Source organism: Lates calcarifer, linkage group LG20 (genome assembly GCF_001640805.2).
Source record: "Lates calcarifer isolate ASB-BC8 linkage group LG20, TLL_Latcal_v3, whole genome shotgun sequence".
NCBI lineage: Eukaryota > Metazoa > Chordata > Actinopteri > Centropomidae > Lates > Lates calcarifer.
The window spans coordinates 19,323,876-19,350,576 of record NC_066852.1 but is presented as its reverse complement, the minus strand read 5'-3'; the positions used below and the strand labels follow the sequence as shown (position 1 = coordinate 19,350,576).

At 41.5% G+C, this 26,701-nt stretch overlaps 2 protein-coding genes across 5 annotated transcripts in view; one reads left to right on the top strand and one right to left on the bottom strand.

The window, feature by feature from the left end:
• The window catches only part of LOC108893208 (RNA-binding protein 4), a 13,390-nt gene extending 8,349 nt beyond the window's left edge, over nt 1–5,041 (top strand). Inside the window, exons 10-11 of one of the 3 annotated variants that reach the window (XR_007815314.1) lie at nt 3,781–3,837; nt 4,954–5,041. The gene's annotated coding sequence lies outside the window, so the exon portion shown is untranslated. Of the gene's footprint in view, nt 1–3,780; nt 3,928–4,953 lie in introns of those variants that run through there. The other 2 variants (XR_001962617.2, XR_001962618.2) reach the window with 2 other exon arrangements.
• Nucleotides 444–26,701, bottom strand: LOC108893207 (phosphatidylinositol-binding clathrin assembly protein). 2 transcript variants are annotated; one of them, XM_018691069.2, is made up of 19 exons: nt 25,290–26,701; nt 16,998–17,140; nt 15,071–15,146; nt 14,527–14,629; nt 13,993–14,086; nt 13,782–13,893; nt 13,181–13,287; nt 11,762–11,803; nt 9,817–9,902; nt 8,548–8,650; nt 7,845–7,978; nt 7,490–7,587; nt 7,182–7,295; nt 7,027–7,057; nt 6,755–6,896; nt 5,613–5,636; nt 5,175–5,231; nt 4,929–5,048; nt 444–3,823 (listed from the first exon to the last, which is right to left on the bottom strand). In XM_018691069.2, exons 1-19 carry the CDS (start codon nt 25,417–25,419, stop codon nt 3,809–3,811), a joined length of 1,731 nt encoding a protein of 576 aa, XP_018546585.1. In that variant the 5' UTR covers nt 25,420–26,701; the 3' UTR covers nt 444–3,808. The 2 variants fall into 2 exon arrangements, with proteins under 2 accessions (XP_018546585.1, XP_018546586.1); XM_018691070.2 differs by lacking the exon at nt 11,762–11,803 and having other exon boundaries at nt 25,290–26,698.

Here is a 26,701-nt window from a genome sequence, read left to right as displayed (position 1 = left end):
GATTATGCAGTGTTTCTCACATTGATTTAGCTGGGTAGAGAAAATGTAAAGATATATTCATTAAACTATGGCTACAAAAAAAAAATAGTGTACATCTTCAATCTCAAACAATGGGGTTGAAAACAATGTAACTGATCTGAAAACCCCTTGTCCAGGTCAGTACACATTATGGCCTGATTTTGCTGAAATTGTCTCAAAATAAAGTTGAAGCCTCTAGTGAGTCCAAGCCTGGTTTCAGGAAACCAGTCTGTGCTTTACAGAATGACTGTGAACTAATAAGTCCAGTTGATGGCAACAGACAGGACAAGACTTGGCAAACACGTTAAAAACACCACACAATGTGGACCAGACCAAACACATATTACAGTACTTTGACTTTCAATCACAACCTCCCATGATGCTGCTGGCGTAGTATGAAAAAGGAGCAAGCATTCAAACACACGTATTGAAAATAGCAACGCTTTAATAAAGAGCGATTTTACAAGACTGCAATGTCTAGCTAGCTAGGTGATAACTGGTATTGACATCCATGGTGTTTTACAAAGATGCCGTTATGGTAACTGGGTTTGAAGTTTGATGGGTTACTTGCAAGTTGCATTTCTGCATGCGAGGCAGCCTTCAAACAGTTACAGACCCTACATTGTAAAACAGTTGATTATGAATGTCAATGAATGTTCATGTCAAGAGGTAAGTAAAAAATCTCATGGAGAAATTTCCGTAACATTTTCCAAACACACCGGTAAGTGAGAATTCACACAATGGTCATGCTTTTACCGGGCACACAAGCCAATAAAAAGACGACACTTAATCATGCAAAAAAAGGACAGTTTCTTTGTCTCTAAAAATAAAAGAACGAAAAAATCCTTTTGAGTTCTGATATCATCCATCCGTTGTGACCTTGAATAAGAAGAAGCTGCGCTTTGATGATGACTTTGGTGCAAAAAAATGTTCCTGTTTTCGAAGAGGACAGACCCTGTCCTGTCCACTTCCTTGATGAAGACACTCTTGGTATAGACCAGTTGTGATAGTTACCCCTGAACCCACCCCCTGAACCCACCCCCTTCCTCCTCAAGATGGACACAAACATCACAAACATCAACCCCACCCACCCCCACCCATCCCTGGATGATGACACCTTCAAAATACAACCATTCAAACACAGATACAGCAATAAATTGTCCCACGTACGGTAACGTCATCCAATGGGGCTTCAATCACTTTACAGAGAGAGCACGTCTAAAAACACATGAACGGCATTACCTATATACAGAGGACACAGTAACAGTCAGAGGTTGGCCCAGGATGGATCGAGCTGCGTCGTGGGAATGAAGTGCACAATGAAAAGAGCATTCAGCTGACAGAGAAAGACAAACCACCGGAACAAGGAATAATGGGGAAGAGTGAAACAACAATTTTCCAAAGGAGATATCCAAATGTCAGCTGGCCTGTTATGTGGGAACCTCAGGGAATATCTGTTTGCTTGGAGATGATTCCTAACACAGAAGTCTCTCTCCGCTGGTAGTAGAGTCGTAGCTGCAGGTACAGGGGGAGACTGATTTTTCACGAAGCCAGCAGTTACAGTTCAAAGATGAATCATGACGACGTGATTCTGTTAGAAACCACCACCCTGCACAGCTCCAGCTGTCAAGAGATGTTCGCCTTAAATTCACTTTGAGATTCCAGGACAGACGACTCAGGGCTTTTTTTGTTTGTTTTTTTTTTGTTTGTTTTTTTTTTGCGTTTTTCAGCAGATGAGTGATCCTCGAGCCGCCTTAAATTGACATTGTATTGTACAGACTGAGACACGGTCACAATAACACTCACTGCTAAGTTAGTACACGCTACCGGCTCGCCAGAGACCTTTCATCTCTAACAGAGGAACATGACCCTGTTTATCTCTATGGGAAGGCATGTGCACACAAACACACGTACAGTACATGTACATAGAACAGACACAATCAATAGAAAACGACTTCATCCCCAATCGATTATTGCCCCTTTCAACTGTACATCCCAGCAATGATTTTAGGTTTTTGTGCAGCAGAGCATTGTCCCCTCTTTGAAGGTTTGTGCTGTATATATATTCATATATATATATATATCTATATATTGTCTGTGGGTCCGACTTGACCTTGGATCTGCCAGAAAAGCCACATTAACATTTAACGTCTCATTAAAGCCTCTCCGCCTCTGGCTGACTGAATTAATCTGTATGTCGTCACTGCAGGCATTACTAGGGTCATGATCGACAGCCATTACGCTCAGTTGCTTTCCGACGGTCTGGTCCTCATTTGACTCCTCCGACTGACCTTTATCTATCCTGTCCACAAATGTTAACACTGCATTAATGAGCCTATCTCTGTGTTAGCAATATCTTTTATGCCCTCCAAGTGGAGGTGAGACATCTGCTGCGGTAATTACCCTTATCCAGTTTTTCTAGAGTGTAAAGGACTTCACAAGAGACTAATTTTGGACAGGACTAATGCTCAGGACAGGGAGGACATCGAACAGTTGGGGGTTAGACCAGCCTCCTTACTAATATCCAGTCACGACTCTAATTTGGCTCTCAGTGCATTTTTCACTACTTTAAGAGCAGTACGGGTGAAACGCAACACATTAAAAGGGAAAAACAAAACATTCTGTACAGAAACCTAATGTGGACACACAAGAGGTACAACACTACAGCAGGAAACAGCTTCTAAACAGGTTACAGATGGGTGGAGAAGACAGTGACAAGGTTGCATGATATTGCACAGCTGTAGAGGAGGAAAAAAAAGAACAAAATACAGTGTACAGTGTGTACAGCACGTCCCCAAGTAGCAAAGTTAGTGTACGAGGTTTGTTTTACATCCAAATGCGATGCCCGGGTGTGGCTCAGTGCTTTCATCAGTTAGTTCCAGTGCAGTAACACATTGGTACCTGGCAACACAGTAATGACATCAGGTACCAAAAGAGAAACACATACAGTACATACCCTACACAGCTATGTCCATCCACACACACACATACCGCACACAAGCGTGCCCGCAAATTATCGTTCCACACCGGATTCTCGATGTGAAGTTGGCAATTAAGAACAAATGGAGCTCATAAAAACACTCAAACAGTAATGTTGATGCAGCACACTGAAATGTAGAAAAAGGGACACGCACACACGCATTCAAATCGATCACTTCTGACATCAGGTGATGGATGATGCGCAACCGGGAACCAATCTGAACACGATGCTAAAAATCACCTACACAGACGTACGCCCTTGGCAAAGTTCACATAGAGTAAAGTGCCAGCAAACGATCCAATCAGAGAAAGAGACGTGCGTCCTCCCGAGTTTGATTCAGTCGTGGATGGAGAGGGAAGTGAGTAAGTTTTTGTACAGGAAACTGTCTCGGATGAAGAGGTCAGGAAGCCTCTGCGCTTCCATAGAGTTGTCAGTCTTTGTAGCGTCATCACAGGTCATATTCGCCGTCTAAACTGGCAAATCAAACAGAACATGAGTGGGACTGATGCAGAGCCTCTGGCGCCCCGGCATTATAGATTCAAAGACAGAGAGATCAGTAGCCGCATGGAGAGAGGAGAGGAGATTAGAGGGTCAGGCGACACAGAAACAGACATCAGCATTTCATCCTTTATCCGTCTTCTGGTCCTCTCTCCTTCTTCCTCTCCCCTCCCTTTCTCCTCTCTGTCCTGGTCTTTTCTTCTTCCTGCACTGGATTTGGTTCTGGATTTGTTTTTCTTTGACTCTTTCTCTTCATCTCTTTCCTCTCGCCTTCTCTCTTTCAGCTTTGCTGCCATGGTTACATCATCATCCCTACATGAAGTGCATCTGCAGAGGACGGGGTGAGAATGGAGAGTAATTTAGTTCAACAAAACACCTCATCAAGTGTTCAGGCATCTATTGACAAGCATATTACCTGCCGCAGTGCCAAGAAAAACTGCTTCTCTGGGGCGTGAGTGCTCAGTAAGCAATTATATTTCTCTGTTATGTTTTGAATAATTGGTCAAAATACACTTGATTGTTTATTCTACTGAGAGTCTTGTAGCTGTACCAACGGTGATTATTCACAGTAGAAAAACACTTTTTTTTTTCCACACTGGTCAATTTTGAATTATTCTGACGACATGATTCATTCCAGGGTCCACCAGCTTGAGCATTGCTTATCGATCATCAAGCTAACTATGAATGAATGCAACGGTTATTCTGGAGGACTTGCAAACATGAAGCACAGATGTGTTTGTGTTGAAGGAAAATTCCTGCCTTGTGGTTGTTCTTGAGCATTTGTATTTTATATTAATTTAGGATGTCCAATGCATCTCAGTCATTTTTAGATTACATTAATTAATTTGTTAGAAAGTTTCCCAGAAAAGCATTCAATGACCCAGAGATAATCTGCTATAACCCTCTTTATTTCCTATGAAGCGTATCTACATTTACTGGGCGATAAACTGATTTCCTGAAAAAATAGATTGGTCAAGAGCGTGTTCAAGTCAAACAGGAAGCTTGAGGTCTGTTTCTGTGATAACAATGTCTCATGTCAAATACATATAAATATATATTTTTCTACTGTTAAACTCTTGTAGCTGTTCTGTTAAAAAGTGTAGTACTAGATCAATTAAAATAAGACACTCGTGTGGGATTAAGAAAACTAAACAAAACCCACCAACAGCTGGCATGGCTCAATCTGAAGATAACAAAGTCCACCTGCCAGCATCTCTAAAGTTCACTAATTAACAGTGTGTATCTCATTTGTTTAATCAGTGCAAAAAAACCTTACAGTGTATTCAACAGACAGACACTAGAGTGATATTAATCTTTTTATCTAACTAGTGGCAAGACAGCAAATGAGCATTTTTCCATAATGTCAAACTATTCCCTCAACTATGTGGCACATAAACTCATTTGTGTGTGTGTGTGTGTTTGTTTGTTTTACCTGTGTCCCCGGGATGGGTCCAAAGGGATTGGTAGGTCTCAGGACAGGCTGGTTGTACATGACAGGCTGTGGGGGCATCATGGGAACGCCCCCCATCTGATGACTCATCTGAGGAGGGAGCTGGTGAGGCGACAGGTACGTACAGGTGGAGAGAGGTGGGGGAATAAACGGCATAATGTGGGTTTAAATTAGACCAATGCCAGCAGTGTATTAATGAAAGATTTAGACCAGAGGGTTGTTCTTTACCATTCCATACACAGGCACTTGGGGTGTCGTCATAGGAAAAGCCACTGGTGCTGGAGCCTTTAGAGACAAACACGGTAAATCACCATCTTGCCTTAAATAACGGTTACAAACCTAATCCTGATACTGTCGGCCTCATGTCTAGCCTGTCAAAGATCACTCCCAAATAAAGACAGAAATGTTTTTACTTTCTTAAACATTTGCATTTGTTTGCTTCGAGCACAACACCTAATCCTGAGCAACAAAAAAAGGGTGCAACATTTAATACAGCTGAACTGAGGTAGTAGATTGACAGCTCGTAATAACCACCGGGGATGAAACAGCAATGCCAAGGCAGCACAATAAGCGAGGGTGTTAAAAAAAGCAAAGCAAGGAAACAGGATGAAATCAGGTGCAAAAAGAAGGGTGAGGGTGAGGTGAAGTGAATAAAAAGGTACTCACATAGCCAGTATAGATCATCCCATTCTGTGGATAGTTACAAAAAAGGGAGAGAAGAAGTAATAGTTTTTAATGCAGATCTGTATAAACCAATAAAAGCTGTGCTCGTGGCTATTCTCCAAATAGGCAGAGATAAACCAGACCTTCAGCCCATTCCTCATGTTCCAATTGCCTCTGCTTTCTATTCAAGTCGTGACACCGGCTTTCTGAGCCATTTGCTGAATAAATGAGCGGTTTGAGTCGAGAGGTCAATCAGTCGAAAATTAAAAGATGGAACCAGATTGAATGGAAGAGACGTGTAGATAATTAGAGTGGAGCACAAAGGACAGGGGCACATTTGGGAGCTCCTTCAAAAGCCCCGACTGCAGCTCAGAGTTACATTTGGCTAACAGGTATATTTGATGAATCTCAATCCAGAATGAGACGTGGTGTCATTTTTAGAAACTGACTTCACTGACAAAACGATAGATTACATTTCTGCCAGAGCATCTTTAGGTTTTGGAGTCTTGGTCTGACAAAACAAGCAGTTTCAATATGACATTTTTCACTATTTTTTTTACGTGAGTAATCACTTAATCGAAAAATTAACTGTAAGAGTAATCTGCAGTCGTACATGACAAGGCAAGGGCAGAAAAACCAGCTTATAAGGAGTACAGGTGGCATATGAGGTGGCGAGTATGACGCTGAATCTCCACCAGCTGATAGCCAAACAGAGGAAGGTAGTGGAGACGCTGTGGGAAACTTAAACTGTCATTTTTCACTGCTTTTATGAATTGGCAGAGACACTACAGTAGCTTTTCCATTTGGATCCTGCTGCAACAAGCCTGTGTGAAATATCTCAGGTTTATAATTTACGCTGTTTACGCTGCTGTCTTGTGGAATTTTCTGAGCTGCGCAGAGCCGTTGATTCAAGTCAGCATAAGCTGCACGATCAGGTGATACTGACGTCAATTGGCTTGCTCTTGACTACCAGGAGAAGTAGTTAGCTGTCAGTCAAGTCTGTACATGCCTGTGCCCGTCTGATTAACCAATATTGGTGAAAACACTTGTGGAGGAGGATGTACACATGTACCTGTAGACACTCTGACCCATTAAAAACACAAAACCTGAATGTGATGTACATGTGAATATAGCTTTTAATTTACCATCTGAGGGACGGGCATGGGTGCAGGTGCCATGGGATGGGTGGTGTGAGTCCAGTTGGTGCTGGTGCACATGGTCTTTGACTGCCAGCCGCTCCCTCCTGTTGGCTTCTTCTCTACCAGCTGACTCCACTGGAGCTCCGGCCTGACGCACGCGGACAAAATAAGAAATTGAAAATCATGACTCATTATGTGAGATTGAACGGTGATAAAACCGAATAGACAGCAGTCTTTTGCTCTGGGCTCAGTTTAAGATGTCAGGAAAACCCACTCACTTTTTAGCTGGCGTCCCTCCAAACTGCAGGTCTGAGAGGAGGAAAAACACAAACATGACAACAGCTGAAAGGAAGGAAGACACAGAACGGGAAAAGTAACAGGAAAGAAAAACGGAAGTGATGACTGGATATGTGGGGAGACACTGTATACTCACTACCAACTAGGTTGGCTAATGATGAATCCAAATCATTGGGCAGCATTTTCCCAGAGTGCAATGGGGCTCCTGGGCTGTGAATTTGAGTTGGTGGGGCTGGCTTCAGCAGGTCACCTGACATCCAACGGTTACCATGGTAACACAGAGGAGAAAAGAGGGGAATTGAGTCGAGCACGAAGCAACTGGGCTTCACCGTCACAGCTCATCCAGCTCTGAGCTGTGAGTGTGTGTGAGTGAGCATTTATTTGCACGCTTCATTGTATGTTTGTATGATTATATGTGTGTTTGGTTGAGTATGTGAGTCCTACCTCCCCAGGCATTGTTATTGTTGGGCACAGTGTGTGTGGTCTGGATGGGGGTGAAGTTTGGCTGCAGGGTGAACAGCTCACTGGTCAGGTTTGGCACACTGCAGGAAGGAAAATGGAGAGGAGAGCGCAGTTGTGTTTCTCATTTTATTTTTATGTAACCAGAAAAGTCAGTTTAAAAATTTTTTGATTTACACTGACAGACAGGCAAAAGGTCTGGGATAAAGGATAGGGTTTGCAGACAAAACAGAAAACAAGACAAACTGTAACAAAAACAAACTCTTCACTTTCTACAAAAAGACTTTTCCTCAGTTGCATTTTTCTCAGCTTTTACACTGCGTTGGGACTACAGACTCACTGGTTGTTGACGGGTACGATGGGTGAGTTGGAGAAGAGATCTGTGGCTCCTCCGCTGCTGTTGGCACTGCCCACTGACTGGGTGCTGGGTGACACATTGGGTGTCTGAATGTCAATCACCTTATGACCGTCCTCCTGCATGGAAAACATCAAGAGAAAATGATTGAGCTTCATGAAGAATGTTAACCTCCTCTGGAAAAACTAAAAACTGATAATAATTATCTCTCATATTAAGTAGCATAGACATAAATATTTCCATTCTCTGTGCCTTTTCAAGAAAAATGGACTGCCCTTCATGCTTCTTTATTCGCCTGAAAAATTCACTGCAGAAGGTATTTAGATTGAGTTCATTTCTATTCTCAGGGCAGCTCTGTACACTGTGGGCCAGCAGCCAGAGACAGACGTTGTATTTCACTGTACTGCAGGATTAATGCACTTGTTCATTCAACTTCAACAACAGCGAGGAGGATGAAAAGGGACTTAAGGTACTATTGTGTTCATACAGGCTACAGAAATTTCAATGTGTTTCCTCACATACAAGTAGTTGATTTGTAAAAATGCACTGTATGTGTACTGGGAATAATCATATCGTAGATTTATTCTGGACAGCATTGTTATGTGGTGTTAGCTGTCTACAGCTAGCTACTTTACATGTGTACGGATGTTATGACATTTTTAAATGTTAAAAAATGCAAATGTCTCGCCTTGTGTTGCTGCAGCCTGTTGTCCTCTGTCTTGTCGTCCATACGGCTGAGAGAGATCCCAGTGCTGGAGAGAGAGGACACTGCACTGGACAAGGTGCTGGATCTTAAGGTGACACACACACACATACAGAAACATGTTTTTGCAAAGCCTGCAGAATTTATACAGTCACTATATTGCTTTTGTTTTGTTTGTTGTTGCTCTCTGAGTTGCACTGTATTGTGCTTTGTAACCTTAACCTTGACTTTTACAAAACTAAGTCACACTTTGTGAGGCTGTAACGCTTGTTGTAAAAAAAAAAATCCAAACTCATTGATTAATCAAATTAATGGAGAGTTTTGGACTTAATAACTGCACTACATAAAAAGTCAAGCAATCTTGTAAATCCCTGAAAAACATGAAAGTCTGCATCAAAGTGAAATGTAATCTTTCCAATAGTTGTTGAGACACTTTACACAAATCCACAAATGTGAACCTCGTGGTGGCTGTGGAGGAACAGTCAGGGCATCACCAAAGTCACAGTGATTCTGGGGACCTCTGGGGACCATGAATGTTTGTACAAAATTTAAATGTAATCCATCTGATAGTCATTAAGGCCTTGCTCACACTGCCAGCCCAAATCTGTTGATGTTGTTGACATATCCAGACTGTATCTACATTGATTTTAGAAAGTCAGGACAACAACAAAAAACACATGAAATAGGAATCGCATTTCAAACCACATTTTGAGGTGATGTGATGGATCTCAACAAATGAGTCTCAATCCGAATGCAAGAATGAATCTACATCATTACTGCAGCAACCCATGCAGACAGGCTGGTGATGTCTGGACACATAAATCTGATCTGATCACTTGTAAATAAAGTCTCTCCGAAAGATCTGATTTGAGAAACAAATCTGATTTGGAGAGATTTCAGTCTGGACTTTTGAGCCACACCAGCAGCACGGCTCTAGGGACGGCAGTGACGGTCCGTCGGTCCCCAGCTTTGCTTCAAATAAAATGTGTCAACAGATATAAGATGCCATGACATTTTAAGCAGCCATTCATGGTCCCCAGGCGATGAAGCCTCATAACTTTGGTGATCCCTGACTTAACCGGTAGCCCCACCATGAGATGAACCTTTTTTATTTTAAGTGAAATGTCTTGACTCTAAGAGCAGTAGTAGTGGCAGAAGTAGTACTATAGTAATATTAATATGAAGAGCATATGGAAAAGTAGTAGTAGTAAGTATGCAGCAAATTTAAGGAACTTCTTTCTAATTTGAATATACCTGCTGGCTGTGGAGAGGTCCTTGAGCTTCCTGCCCTCCAGAGAGGCTAGATGCTGCTCCAGAGCCTCCAGGAGAGAGCTGGGAGCCTGAGGAAGGGGGGTTAAAGGGGTGGGAAGGTGGGGGGGTAATATTAGAACCACAGCTGAGCAGACAAAGTGGGACACACTGCTTTCTCTCACTCCCCTCTCGTCACCTCCTCATTTTTTTTTTTATCTCACACGCTTAGATACGCGCACACACACACAAAGCAGCAGCAGAATTAGGACATCACCTTCAGATTTGTTATCTACTCTACGACAGCTCTTCGTACTTTTTTTTTTTTTTTTTTTTTTTTTTTGCATTTGGTTTCATCAGGTTTGGTTGACCAGCATGCACACATCAGCCTTGGATCATGCAAGTGAGTCCACAGCAGGACTGACAGGTCAGGACAGATTAGAGCATCATCGCTGCGGGGCTCCAGAGGAGAAACACAACAAACACATCTCTGAACCATCTAACGAGCCCATGCAGACGCCAGCGGTGCACAAACGCTCTCATAACACACACCTACACACGCATACACATAAAGAAAATCACAATCCAAAAATTACGAGTTAACCCGTGGATTCCACTTAAGGTTAAGAGTCGCATTAATGGGGCATTTATTTTGATTTAGTTTGAAGATTAGGAAGCAACTAAACAAAGGAGCATCATTTTTTCCCCCACTGGAAGCCAAGGAAGTTAACTCAGTGAAATGTAAACGTCTGGTGAAAAACCAGGTTATACACATTGGGCAGCTGGCCAGCACTCTTTCTTGGAAAACAAAAAGGATGGATGGGTTCATTTTGACAACATGTGATACCACGGTTTTCACCCAGAGCTTCACATTTCAGCGCCAGAGAACACAATGCAAACACAACAAGCAAAGAAAAGATTTCTCATATACTTATTTTAAGGGGGAAAGAGAGTAAAATGCGAATTCTGGATATCCTTCTTCAGAGAAATCTAGAATATGCTAAAAGTTTAAAAGTAAAACAGACACATATCTAGAGCTCAGTATAGGCATGGGTCACTATGTTGTTGAATAAGGGCATATAAGGTCTTCATAAGCACTACAAACATGAAAGGTAATTTAAAAAGTCAGCCCTTCTCCTTTTTTTTAGCCTGATTTGTGATATTGTAAACATCCAATTATGTGTCCACTAAAAAGGATAAGTGGCATTTAAGGCCTTTAGCATGATATGCAGTACTTATGATGGCATTATGTACACCTATCCAAGTCATATTTGCAGAAACCTATTTAATAAAAACCATTCGCTGCTCTCCCCACAGCTAATGCAAAGGGACATAATCTTTTCAGGGAAAGTGATTTGAACACTGCTTATATGGGCAAAAACCTATTCCATGAAGCTGCGCTGACTTATTTGTATGATAAGCCTTTGAATCAAGAGACAAGCCTTGATATTTACACTGGGAAAATGCCAGACAGACTGCTGGAAAAATTCAGACAGATGCTAAGCCCCAGTCATGGACATCTAAAATAGAAATATGCAAAAAAGAGGCTAAAAACTTTAGTCAGCTGCATAAATGCTGCTTTCAGAATCTTAAAATCTTACCTTGGAGCAAAATTTGTTCTGCAGAAAATTCAGATAGGAGAAAAAAACCATAAAATTCCTGGACTAATGCTTAAAGATTGTGAAAAAAATGCTTCAAGGCTGTTTGCAGGTCTTCATTTACTGTTTCCTCTCTATTCTAGACTGTTCAGACTGAAAAGGAGAAAAAGCGGAGGAGTCAAGGAGAGTGAAGAAGAGAGGAAGAGGACGGGGCAGCTGCAGTGTGGGCAGGTCTGTAGGGTGAGTAGGGAACGGGAGCGTTTAGAACGAAGCATTATGAGATTGACTTGACGGATTTATATACTGGGTGACTGACTGGTTGATTGACTGATTGAGATGAGATGTAGACTGACCTGTGTGAGATCGGGGCTGTCGCCCTGATCTATCCCAACTCGCTGTGTCACAAAAAAGGAGGGAGGGGTAAGGGAGGGAGGAGGGAGGCAAAATAAAAATAAACCCAATGTAATAACAAAACAAGGAGTAAACCAAAAAAACCCAACAGACCACAGAGTAAAAAAGGGAAGAGGCATGTAAAGGAGAAAGAGGAGGAGGAGGAGGAGGAGGGAGAAAGAAGAATCAAACCCAAGCATTCATTACTTCATGCAGTGGCTGAAAAGGAAAACAAATAAAAGACAACAGAGGAGGAGGGGAGGAGGGCACATGCACACGCATACAAACACCTATATATACAGTATACTGTATGTACATACACTTATAAGTACACGCACGCGCACACACACTGAGATCTGGAGACTGGTTTGAAATGAATGCTGAGCACACCGACTGATTGAACAGGCAGGGCAGAGAGGGCAGACAACAGGTCACATGACTGTGCGAGGTAAGAAACATCCAAAAGGAAGACACTCAACTAATGTTGACTTTGAACAGAAAGAGAAGGGAGGGACACAGATGACACACAAACAGACAAACACACATTTTGTTAGACAGGTAAAATGAATGGGTCCTTAAAGTCAACGTTAGTCTGTTGTTATGTTTTTTTTTCTTTGGATCGAGTGGCTGCACCCCAAACCTTCTTCCAAATGGGAACGAAACCAAGCAGTGAGAAAGCCTTTGAAGATGGCGCACGGGATAAAGCTACGCAGTGGATAAAACTGTTGGTATTCACTGTGAAGCCTAGCAAGTACTGCAACTGTTAGGATAACAGCAACAGGATAACAGCCATTATAAAGAAAAACATGTTTTTTTTTAAGAAAAGGGAGGAAATAAAATAAGAGGAAGAGGAGACAGAGATAGTGGTAGAAGAGCTTGCTTGGGCATGCAGTGCAGGCATGTGAACAGGCAGCACGCGAAGGGATCCCTCAACTGGAAGCTCTACATGAGTGGCTCTCTGAGTGGCTAAAACTCAGCCATTAATCACTGTCTCGGAGTAACCCCCTCCCCAGGTCAGGGCAAAGAGAAGGACAGAAACAGGAGAAAATCTAGAGGCAAAAAAAAGACTGGAAGATTAGGGAGAAAATGCCCCCTGGAAACTGATCCACGGTCAGATTTCGGTTGGGAAAATATCAACCGTAAATCAGATTCCAAGGTTAACAGAAGTCTGGAGCAAATCTCAACAGGTTAAAGTGCATTTTTTGGTTGTGGGTTAAAGTAAAAAATTAGAAAATAACGTCTAGATATTGATATATGTAAAACAAGAGGAGAGGAGACCGTTGAGTTTTGCTCCAGACAGATATTCCCGCCCTCTCTGGTGGTGTTTAACTGTGCTTCCTCCTCCGGCGTAGAGGAGGACCAGCAGGACGAACAGACATTACCTCTGCCACTTTGAGAAACTCGGACAGTTTGGTCATCCTGTTGAGGAAGGTCTTGTAGATCTCCAAAGCTTCTTTGCACTGGTTCTTCTTCATGTCAAAGTATTTCTCTGTGTATCAGAAGACCAGAATCAGAGAGAGAGAAGCATGTATTTTACTTGTTCACTGGCAACAAGTACTTCATTGTTACATATTTTAGTGCAAAGACATGTCAAATGATAATGTTAAAAAGCATATACAGTCAAAAAACTGCTAAAAACATCAACCTGATATTGATTTGTCCTGATACTCCTGGCCATCTGGTGATATAAATTCTACATTGACTCCCAGTTACTATATAGATCAGGTCAATTAAGTAATGAATCATTTAATGAACTTCACAGAAAAGAGCCTGATGGTCTGTTCCCCCTCGCTGGCTTAATAATTAATTCGAGGAAAAGAGGTGATTTTTATAGTCTTTAATTGAACTTTGAGAGACAGTAGAAGGAAAAATTGATTCCCGCCTAAAGAAGGATTGAGTGGAGTCACAGCCTTGTTCCTCGACACCTTGTTCCAGGAACATTACTCCATAAATACATCATGGCCTCAAAAGAGACGACCTTACCCAGCATGTTGATGACCCCTTCATTGTAAGCAGCGAACAACCGTATGGAGTCTTTAAAGAGCAACATGAAAGCTGTGTTGATCACTCCATTGGTCAGCTCGTTGGAGTTAGGCTGGAGGGAATCCAGAAAGAAAGCAACAAAATGCCGTTTGAGATCAGATCGAGCTGCAGCCTTTTAGAAACAGGGTTTGTGCATTTAAGTTTTGTTTACCTGGAAATCCAGCAGTGCATCCAGCTGGTTCTGAATGACAGGCAGAGTCTTAATCAGCTTCTCTGTGTTCATGGTGCGCATCACGCCGTCAGCCCTGGTAACGCACAAGAATTCAAAATGCACATACACACAGGACTTAACAAGCTTTTAAAACCAACAAGGTGAAAATAATAAAAATAAATAAAAAATAAATACAGAATTAGAGAAATAATCTAATTTTAAAGCAAGACTATGTAAACTTTGGAAGGAATAATAACACAGTTTGATACACACAGAGATTCTGCCACTATAGCATTTGCCATTATCCCATAACTTGCTGCCATGTTGGCTGCTGTTCAGAAAAAGTTACATAGGCTCACTTAAAAAATACTACATTTATCTGTTAACATACTTGAAGTAGTGTGTAAAATTAGAAATACAGGTGGTCCAACTGATGGAAAATAACATTAACATCCTTTTCTGTTAAAATTACCCATGATGCTCCTACGTACTCATATATGTGACATGTGTGTCAGTAGTGTGTGTGCTCGTTACCCTCGCTTCATCTTGGTGAAGTCCACCGCTGCTAGTCTGTACGACATGGCTTTTTCATTCAGGTAGCGGCTGTAGCGTCTGATGAAAGTTGACATGTTATACCCTGGGGAGGAGCAGGGGGTGAGGCACTGCAGTTAGTGACGGATCACTTTGGCCTACTTTCAAATCAGATTAAGAAACCATAATCCTTTTCATATGAAGTGTAATAACTTCTGTGTGAGCAATCTGCTTTTCCCACTGTGTCAAACTGTCCCCTTGCACCATATTACCTTGAGATGTATTTATTTATTCATTTTCACATCTGAATATATTTAATCGCAAAGTTGCTGAAGATGTTTTTCCCCATTTTCAGCAGCTTCTTGTACCAAACAAAGAACGCATTTATCTGTCGCTTTGCAATCTTGGGCGGTAGCTTTCCTTTGAAATAGGCTTTGAAATAGGCTTATTGATAGTGTTACAGAGCTGGGGAGAGTCCGACATAAAGTCATTTTGTTAGACGTACAGCACTGCTGAGTTTACAAACAGCCAAATGGCATTAAATCACCTTGTAGTGCAGCCTTATCTAGAAAGTTGTTGAGGTTGAAGAGCGTGTTTCTGGAGGCAAGGTACTGCATCAATCTCTGATGGAAAAAGAAGAGAAGAGAGGGAAGAGTTAGTGTCTTATCTGTTACTGCTCCCTGACAATATCAAGGTAACGTCCACACTGGCAGTGTGTGTGCCACACGAAGTGAAGAGTTCATTTGTAGAGTTGGAGCTTTACTAGCGTCCTTTTCTGTTAATGCAGCAGCCGAAGAACGGCAGTTTTGTTTGTATGTTTTGCAATGACAGTGCTTCACTGAAACCACAAAAATCTTTTTCTGTCTTTGCCCTAACCTGTCAGTGTTCATCTGTAACATCGTCTGTATTTTTGTTTGGTTGCCATGTTGCAACAGGTCAACCAGCACACATGCACTTTGTTTTAATATCAAGTGCTGACTTTCCTGTTCAGCTTTAAATGCCCAAGCATTAAAAAAAAAAAAAAACCCTAGCCAACAAAGCTACAGAATGCCCCCTCTATCAATTCAACAAGCCATTGGCTTAGAGTAGTCAATGATCCCCTCCCAGCTTCCTGTTTTAAAAGGAAATACATCACATTAAGGAAACAAAAGATGCCAAGTCATGGTGCTTTAAAGTACATAGTTTTTTCTGATGGGGTGAAAAATGCCAGATCAGGCACAAAGCCAGTTTCAGCATCCCTGACAAATTTTCAAACCACCATGTCACTACTCGTGTCACTAAAAGCTTTGTTGTACGCACACTTTGAGAGGGTCGTCATGCCCGCGGTAATCGCCGCCACAGCCTCTCTTTCTAGTCCGAGACGCTCATCGTTTAACATGTTTGATGTTTTGGATGTTGCTCTTGTAGTGTGAGCGGTGGAGTGAGGCAATTTGTCACACTGGCCATTGAAATGTCAGCGGGATACTTCATCAGTCCTTGTTGGACACATGGAAGATAGGGCTTCAAAGGAACTCACTGCAAGAGTTGGAGAGAAATTGCTACAACCTGGTGAGCGAAATGTCAGCCTCTGGACAGATCGATAACTCGAGCTAGGCGACTGGCAAACGTCCACATCAGTATCTCTCTCTCTCTCTCTCTCTCTCTCTCTCTCTCATGTTTGTGTGTGATTCTCAGAGAGCATTAGATGTCTTTGTTTCATCTTCTCATTAACTCCATTTCAAGAGTGTATCCAAGTGTATTCAAGAACATCCATTAATAGATAAATTGTTCAGTTTATAAAACAATTAAAGGACAAAAAATACTGAAGAAATTCCCATCACATGTTCCCAGGAGACAAGGTCTTCAAAATGCCTGTGTTATCTGATCAGTCAACCAAAACCCAAAGACATTCAGTTTACAATTAAATGAAACAGAAAAGAAAGAAACAAACCCTCAAATTTAAGAGGCTAGTCGAAGTAAATGTTGGCACTTTGTCTTGATAAACGACTCACAGATTATCTATTGTAGTCATTTGGTGGATAAACTAATATTTTTTTAAATTTGAGGGTAAGGTTCCTGGTGCTTTATAATTGTGTTCACTCATCCAAGATAAACTAGAACACCCAGATTTAGAGAGCAAAATCACTGCTATTTTTCATTTTATTTGTCTTAAATAAGTACTGTAGATTATTGGCCTTTCAGATTTTTCCATTAGTAAATGTGTGACAGCAAAAAACCTGAGCTACTCTTGCCTCACTGAGTTATGACTTTAACTCACATTTATGGCTCATGTGAGTGGAAAACCTGAGTAAGCAGGCTTGTAATTATTTCTCATACTTTTATTCCTTTACTAATATCAAAAAACACTGCTAAAAATGGTTTAAAGAGCTTATTGTTATTTTGATATCAATAGATTGAACTTGCTAGTTCCAGATAACCAAACAAACTATTTACTCATGACTCTGGGCTCCCATGCATCGATGTATTCGGCTCACCTCGTTGCCGTACATCATGAGGTGGTGTGTGGTGATGAGCGCTTTGAAAACCACTATCCAGCTGTTGCTGGCTGTACGCTCCAGCAGTGTGTCTGCCAGGTGGGGGATGCTGACGTTCATCTCATTGGTGCAGTGGATCAGGTCTGGAGGACAGAAAAAAAAGACAGCATGCAAAATTAGGTTAGAGATCATTTGTGAAGCTGCAGGTTTTACTACTGTGTCCTTAAACTCAAACTCAGCCTGTTCACTAATGATAAGTCACTGTGAATAAAAGCACCAGCCACATGCCAAAGTTATAATTTATAACCTTAGGGAGCTCACAGGTTTAATCAATGCATGAAGTCATATCGACCGGTGCATTAATTTTGACTCACTCAATATCAGCACACAAATCAATGAACAAATGATCATTTAATGGCAGAGACTGTATAGACAGATGAATCAGAACCAGGGCTACTGTATCAGAAAATCCATTCCTTGGCTGTAATTCAACAGTGCGGCTTACCTACGCCACCAAAATGTCAACAAAATATCAGCTCAGAAGATGGAAAGTTACATTACAAGGTCAATTCTATTCCAGCACAATCAACCCGAGGGATGCATAATTTTTTTTTAAAGAAACCCTCAAATAAATAAACTGAGGATGAATAATGAATTATAATTTTCATCCAGAGTGTTTTTGTGAGCAGTGATGGACTAAAAAACTGGCCTGACCCTAACGTTTACCCTCTGAGACAGTCGCTTCTGGAGTGTAAATTGCAAGTTCAAAGCAAATGTGGAACACATTTGAAAAGGAAAACAGCTCAGTGGTCTGCTGTGTGTCTGATTTAAAAGGTCCAACAAATGACAGGCTGAGTGTGTGTGTGTATGTGTGTGTTTATAATAAAAAACTACCAAGTGAACACAGAAACAGGATAATTTCTTTTAAAGACAGAGAAATAAGTTTCTAACAATAAAACAACAAAAAATAAGGTTCAGAATGCAGCAGTAAATGTATAACTGGCACAGACTGTACGAACAATGCCCTAAATTCCTTAAGGATTTTGACTAAAGATCAAAATGTGAAGTATGTTCGGCATCTGTTTAATCTCAAAGATTTACTGAGTCCTAGAACCAAGCTTTAAATGGCGCAAACGTGCTTCTTATGTGTCCTGTTGAATATACTGTATTGTATACTGCACATTCTGCAAATCCATAAATGTGAATTATTCAGCTGTGACTCAGAAAGTAAAAGTACAGCCAGTTTAACCACCAGTTATATTCATCTCACTATCTTTCCCTAATTTAAACCTGAGCCAGGAACAGGATCCCAGCTAACGTATCTTGTGTAGTGGAGGAACATTGGAACAAAGTGATAGATAGCAAATTTCAAATCTGATCAGATCTGATGAAAAAAATAAGTAAATAATGTAAAAATCAAGATGAGAAGCAGTTTTACTTGAATTCGACAACAGATGGTAAAGAACAGCACAGCAGCGAACAAAAGCTACTTACAATGACAAGTGAAGGAGCTAAAATAAAAAAGGCTCTGTTGCAGCCAGAGGAGCCACTGGGAGAGTGAGAGGAAGTGAACTTGTATTCAAAGACTGAAAGAGAGAATTTCTGTGCAGAGTTACTGAAAGAAAACTTCTTTCTAAGGCAAATCTTCGGTCTGTTTCTTCCACAGGATCAGAGGTTATCAGGGTTTATTTGAAAGCTGTGTGATGTTTTCTGTGCCCGCCGACATGCTGGATACAGAAAAGTCCCAGCTGATACCACGGTTAAATGTTTAATGAATGTCAAAGGCACCCGAAGCACCGGCAAGTCACCGCAGCTAATGTTTTCAATCCTGTTCATCTTTACTTTGTGTTATTTTTGACTGTGACAACCTCGGTGGCAACAACACAGCCAGTAATAACTGTAACAATATTGATTATAGTCTTCATCAACTTATCCGGCTTTGACTGCCGTGAATCATCGCTGCAGTCAGACTGTCAGACTCTCACTCTACAGCATTAACCTCATGACTTTTAGTCCCCTGATTTTAGGCCAAATATAAGTCAAAGTTCTGTGTATGTCCAATATCCAGAAGTGGGAAGTGAAATGTGTAACACCTGAGCACTGTAGATCTTTGACTATACATAAAACTGGCCACAACCCTGGCATCTCTGCTCTATATTTCTATTTTTATCCTGAGAAATTTGTATTTTTCCAAGTCCCTCCTAATTAAATGTCAGGGCATTCAAATCACAACCGTGCATGGTAATGGTGGCGTTCAGTCATGCTTTACACATCATTAATGGTTTGTTTATGAATTTCCCTCCGGTTCGATAATTAATGGGACCATATTGATTCCAACTAATGAATTTTTCCTGTCAAAAGTGGGCACACGCTAGTAAGGTAAACATGCCACATATTTATTTATTTATTTTTGTCATGCTAGCGTCATGGCTTTATGGATGACAGGGTTGATGGTGATCCTTTTAATGTTTGCTCTAGTGCCACCAGAGGTAAACTGGCTAGCCTCACGACTGCTGTAATATTTTATTTATTGTCTGTTTAATTGCTCACCAATATGAAATAGTGTTTATCTTGGTATCTTGATAGCATGCTGATGATAGCATTTAGCACCACTTTGCATAAGCCTCACAGAGCTGTTAGCATAGCCTGTTGTAAGTGGCTACAATTGACATTTTTATAACAATATATCAAATGACAATAGTTAAAAATGTGGTAATTTGAAAAGGGCTCCCTTGTAGCAGTAAACTGAGTGAACAGAGGTGTAGAAACTGATTTACAGTGTGCATCTGCATTCACAGAGCTTTATAGCAGGTTTCAGTGCTTTTCAGTTTCAACTTTACTATTTTGATTCACTCTCGCTGTTCTCATAGTAATGTCTTCAGTCTCAGCAAGCGGCTGTTTTGTTTGTTTGTTTGTTTGTTTGTTTTTTAAAGCAAAAAAAGCTCTGAAAACCGCACTGTACATTACCTACCTAGCACCACATGGCAGTAAGCAACTAGCTGATTAACATAGTGGAACATTTAGCTGCTAAAAATCCACGTTTCCCTCAGGAATTGGGCGAGACCAAATACAGAGCTAAATGAGAGTGAATATTGGACTTATATTCATCAGGCTGCCAGAAACACAACTCCAAATGAACAATAATGTTGCAGTGTAACTGCTGGGTGTTTAATTAAGCTACTGTTTGGCAATGATATGTTGGTGTTTTCCCAGAAAATCAGTTATTGCAGGTTCAAAGATTTACTATTAGCTGAGTAATTGTAAAGCACTTATGCTTCTGCTGAATACAGTTGCACCTACATAACAGAGCCTCTTCAGTCGTGCTGTGTTCACCTCTACGTACTCCTCTGGGTGATAATACATCAGTGAGGATTTATTCTTTGAAATGTGAATGTGTAGATAGCCAGGGGGATGTAATGAAGTATTGACTGTATGATTGCCAACTGGGATTATTGATAAGCTGCAGTACACTTCATGCAATAACACAATTACAAATGTGCTTTAGGGTATCAGTGTGCAAACATTAATACAAAATATGAGATGACAACATGGTGTCACAAAGTTAAATTCAAGACATTTGTAGTGCTAGTTAGTATACAGTATATTAGTGTTGTAAAGCATGTGTGACTGGAGGGATTTCTCCTCTAAAGAGACTCACTATAAAATGCAATAAAAACTTTATTCAAGATCTTTTAAGACCTTGGCTTTAGATAAAGGCTGTAATTTTCAGGACCTGAAACAGAATTGCAAATTTAGGTCATTACACAGTAGATGTGGGAGTAAATGTGTGGGGGTTGTTCATTTATGCTCATTCATTTTGCGCATTCCTGTCATGGCAGACCGCCTCTGAGTCATTTTAACTTCTTCTCAGTGTCTTATTTTATTTAATTTGACGGAAAGGCCATAAATGTAGCTGCCAGGGAGCAAAAGGCTCGTGATTATTATCAACACATTTTGTTGATTTTGCAAACATCTACAGTATGTCGCTACTGCAGTTAGGACACGCAACCAAAGTAATCACGTAAAAACACAACAGACTGTGCTTTCCGGGCAGAAGGTCATTTTTGGCCTGATTACTATTCTACATCTGATAAATCTGGCTTCTACTGCCACCCTCTACTATCTCAGCCATGCAGAATATTGCCTAGTGAAAGTGAAATCCCATTACTCTGTGTGTCATGCTCATCATTTGCTATGGGTAGTAAATAATCAACACTGGACGTTTATGTCACCAACCAGTCTGTCAAGGTCATGACACTATGGGAAAAAAATAAAACATGTCAATGAGACCTGGGGTTTGCTCACCCTGACCAGCTTCAAAAACCAACTCTGCATTTGATTTATCATGTGCTTTATTTGGAGAAAAAAAGCACAGCTATTCATCTTTTCTTTCCACTGTGCTGTGCAAGGATGGATCAATAACAGCCTTAGTATATTTTAAAGGTAATTGAAATGTTGTCTGTATTTATCAAACCTCTCAGATTAGGTAAACCATTCCAGAATCACTGCATTCTTTCTTTCCGATCTAAACAGAAACTCCAGAAAATCTGGATTAACACCAGTGAATATGAATGTAAATCCCACTGATGGGCAACTTTGCCATTAACCCCTGTTTCATTATCTGTGTTTGTTTAATCTCATAGAGAGTTTGTGATGTGAAACTGGAACCCGAAGTTCTGTTCCAGCGGTGAGAAGATCTCATTTAAAATACCACTGACAATTGTTGTTATGCTAATAACTAACAGATTGATAGTTAGATAAGGACTGTAGCTAAAATCTTTGTTTATCTGATATTTATGGTTTTAGCAACATTTAGCAAACACTGTTTCCCCTAATCCCCAGACCTCGGCAGGCTAAACATCACGGCTCGACAGATGAGACGAGTCCACAAACGTTGGTTTAGACACAACAGTGAGGAGGTTTTTAGACAGAGGAGCTAACAGCTAAAACTTTGTGAAAAATGACTTCATAAGGGAGCCTTGGCAAATTTTATGGAGATGGATGAAACAAAGTCACAATGACATTAAGTGCTCGTCCTGCTGCAGTAGTAAATTTTCACGGGAGTTTTTTCTGACTTCCGAAGTCATGACGTCACCTTCAGGCTAGCCTCTGTTCCACTAGCTTCTGTGGCTCAGTCACTCACTGAACATTTCTTTAATCTGTCTCTCTGCAGAAATGGAGGGTGTTCTTGAGGTATATTTTCCATATTCTGTGACAAATCAGCCTCCATTACAGTCATTAATATTAGACATCAAAACCATTATGATTTTAACAGTTGATCAATTACTTTGTGAGCACAGAGAAAACTACAGCTCCCATGAAACTTTATAACCACATGAACATTTTTTCTTATCTCTAATCTCTTTTACTTGTAATTTTCAATGTTTTATTTGTAAAAAAAATTCTACACCACATGCTTCTCTGTCCTCCAAACCATGACCCTTCAACTCTAGACTCTTCTCTTCTGTCGAGCCTTGGTCTCACGGACAACAGTGCTTATTAAATGCAAGATAAACAAGGATATTAGATTAGTATCCAAAAAAATGACCGTCCTTGTGTCAGCATACGAAACGAGCCACACCACATATTGAAGAGAAAGACTCTTTTTTTTTTTTTTTTTTTTTTGGTTATTAGCATCATTACAAATGTCAGTGGGATTTTGAGTAAGGTTTTCTTACCTCTGGAACAGAAGTCCTGCTTTCACTTTACTCTGTCACCCACATTGATTTTGTTCAGTTTGCTGGAGTAAATCGTGCTGAGGGTTTTTACAAAACCTTTTATTACCTCAAAGTACCTGCCACTTTATGACACTATTTAAACAGGCAAGTTGAATAAGAAAAGACTTAAATCAATTGGTGGTGTGGGTGAGTTGCACAAAGAGAGCATTGGTCACACGAACCTGAACCCTCAGACCTGACATTGACCCACAGTCTTGTACAGCTGACTCATCAGGAGTTCCTGAGGGCTGTAGAGTTCATTGCCTTTTCTTTGCATTTTTTATTCACTTCCTCAACCAAGGTCCTCCCAGACAGTCAAGGGATTGGAGCCACTGTCCTGATTACAAACAAACTTTCTCCCCGTGCCCTTCCCTAACCTTAAAATTGCAGTGTCTACTCTGCGTAAATGCCAGAGAGAGAACTGCATATGTCATATCATGTCCTGGGTAGCGAGGAGAGGCCCTTGAACAGGAAACGGAGAGTGTTTTATTGTGGAAGCTAGCTGTGTCTATTAGAACAGCTGCATCTGAATAGCTCAAGTACAAAACACTCATTCAACAAAAAATTCAATGCAAGCTTCCAAGGGGGGGGGGGTGAATTGAGCCAACTACAGTTTCTACTTTGGTAGGGAGCTTTTTTATTCCACAAATGATCAGAGTAAGAGCTGGGTCAGAACAGAAAATGCCTCATGTAACCACCTCCAACCAACAATAAACGGACCAGCTCTGAGAGAAACATCATTGTCCTTGAGAGCGGCGGTATAAACCGTTTTATCACCAATCCGACAGATGAGAATTTGTCATGTAAATGCACCAGTTCTATTTTCAGAATATCTGCTTTCACCCTTGAGTTGAGTGACATTCACTAGTTTCTCACTCAGGGCAGGTGAGGAAGGTGGGCGACCTTCTACTATTTAATAACTGCAGGGGTAATATGGTCTTAAAAAACACAGCTTTGGGAGTAATAAACCAACAATAGTGCTAACGTCTTGACACACTTTATCTTATTATCATTAGGCCATCTGTCTCTAGCACTCATAACAGTACTTTATTTGGAATCATCAATTGGCTTGAGTTTCCTCAGAAATTAAGTCAACAGTCAGTGTACTCTAGAAATCCTCCAGTTTCTGTCTGCACCAGGGGTTTCCAGCCAACATGTAAAACACAAGCCTCACAGATGGCTACAGCAGTAATACCACTGAAAACCTTAATCATTAGCCTTTAATGGTGGTTACCATCAAGATAAGGAGATTTGTGTGAAATCAAAGTAGCAATGATTACCCAATGCTGCAATTCAAGAGTCACTGAATGGCTTTTTTTCCTCATAAATGCACACACAAACTTGCCTCTGAACCTTTTTAGAACACCCCCCACTGGGTATTTTCTGCTTTAGTGGCCCTTTTTTTTTAATGTCCGGCAAAGTGATACAGCCCCTGATTTAGACGTATTGTGTTGAAGCGCCCAGTGGCACATCTTGCGAGGGAGCTCAGAATTCCCAGTGTCACCTCTGCTGTGGACATAACCGACTAATCCGCTGCCAAACTTGCCGGCTGACTGGCTGGGGCGTGTAGCTAGATGACTGACTCTCAGGCTGTTTGGCTACCTGCCTCACTGTTTTCTCTCAGACTGATTTATCCATGTTTCCTCTTGATTAGCCATCTTGCTATTTGCCTGCCTGTCTGTGTGTCTGTCTGAGCCTGACTTGCCCGTGAGCCTGACTGGCAGTACCATTGATTACCCTGTGCTCTCTATTGATCATGTCAAGTAATTATAGTGAGGCAGAAAAGCCACCTAACCTAATAATCGCTGGTAAAATCTACATGTGAGGAATCCTCCTCTCTGTGTACATAATTGCTGCAGGTAATTAGCACAATGTGGAGATAGGGAATCTGTACTGACACCAAAAAAAAAAAAAAAAAGCTTCATTGTAACACCCACCAGCAGAGCTACAGTACACACTCACTGACTCCCTGCCTCCAGCACCTCAGGACTGACAGCACCAACACATTCATTAATGATAATAATGCAGCAGAGGACATGACAGTGAACTTGAAAACAGAAAATGGGGAGAAAATGTTGGTGATGCTGCACAAATATAACGCACATTCTGTATGGAAGCGTCTCCAGAGGATAATAGTGCTGCTGCTGATAGTGGCGTTAATAATGGATAGGCCTACAGTGTAAAGCGGCTGGTTGCAATATGATTAGCCTTTACCAGAGTGGCCTATTTCCCCTGAATGACATGCACAGATAGTGCCTGGCTGTTTGCCCCCTCGCCTTATATTAAAATTTACTGCTTGCATTAATGGACACATACATTGTAGTGTATGCTTTGCTGCGTAAATCACATTGTAATCTAAGGGAATGTAATGGTGCCTAATTAAAGAGGCTGCAAACACAACCGGGCCGGATGAGAGAGTGAGAGAGAGAGTGAGAGAGGAGGGGGGTGATGTGGGGGGGAAGCATAATAGATGCTGTTTATACAAGCTATCCTTTGTGAGGAAAGATGCTGGTAGCTTTGATGCATGCATGCAAGGCTATCTATAGCGTAAGCAGTGATGGTATGCTTAACCTACAGTCAAGGTGTTTCTTCTTGGGTCCGCTGACTTCATGCGTCGTGGCCTTGCAGACGGCTTTGCTGATGGCAGACCCGGTCATGCTGTGCTGCGCGGCGGCGATCCGGTCCGTCAAAGACTGTCCCGACATGTTACGGAGAAGGAGGAGGAGGTGGTGGTGGTGGTGGTGGTGGTGGTTGTGGAGGTGGTGGCGGCGGATGAGGAGGCAGGCGGAGTGATGGTCGAGTCCGGGTGGGGGGAACCGGGGAGGGCGATCAAAATGTCTTTAGCGGCAGGGAGGAGGGTAGTGCCCTCTGCGAGAATCGGCCGTCTGAGCAGGAGGAGGAGGAGGAGGAGGAGGAGGTGGTGGTGGTGGAGGACAGCAGCAGCGTACACCGACGAGGATCCGGTGGGAGAATTCATGCGGCGGCCAAATTAAACATAAGACGGTCACATCCAGGGAAGCATTTAAAATTCAGTCGAAGGCATCAGGATGATCCAGCTGCAGAAATCAAATATGAACCTAAATTTTATTTTATTTTTTTTTAAAGCTGATCAATGAAAAAAAAAAATCAATGACCGACCTGCATCAAAAGCAGCTTAGTATAATAATATAAGACAATGTACAGTAAGCTGTAATGTATCCCTGAAATAGCCGCTGACAAGGGTGAGACGCCGGCGGGATGCGCCTGGACGAGAGCTGAATCCGAAATAATCGAAAGACTACCGGTGATTATAATCAAATCTATGCGGCATCCCCTATATCTAAAACTCATTCATCAAAGACGATATAAAACAGCATTGTCCTTTCCCCTTTTCTCCTCCTCTTCACCCGGTTTCTCCCGTGAATCTATGCAGATATCCGACCGTAAGCACCTCTCTGATCCGCACAGCACCCCGCGCTGGCTGCATCTAACCTCAGCCTCTCTTGATTTTTTTTTTTTTCTGATCCCCCCCCCCCTGTCTTTTTAATCTTCTCACAAAAAGGGTGTACTTTCTGTGCTCGGGTTGCCGATAGGACCAATTCCGATTTTTTTTCATCAGTCAAACTTGTGTGTAAAATGGCAGTACATGAATCAGGTGACTGAGAAAGGAGGGCGATTGGGCCACTTCTCGGGTCCGGGGAGGGCATCTTAAAGCAGAAGGCTGCCCCGGGTTTTCAAGGCAAATGCAAAGGAGGGAAAAAAGGCATCAGCTGGTTCATCATCACCTTAGTGCATATGGAGGGCTCCAGAGTGTGATGTGCAAACTCTCGCTGATTACCTGCTGTCCAATGAAATGTAGACACATAGGGAGGAAAATCCATGTCTGTGATATTTGTGTGATGCTTCAACGTGTTTCAACGTGATTCCTTTACTGTCTGACTGAAAACGTCTCTGTAGTGACCCTGTAGTGGTCTGTTTTATACAGACTTTTTATGCTTTTACTACGGT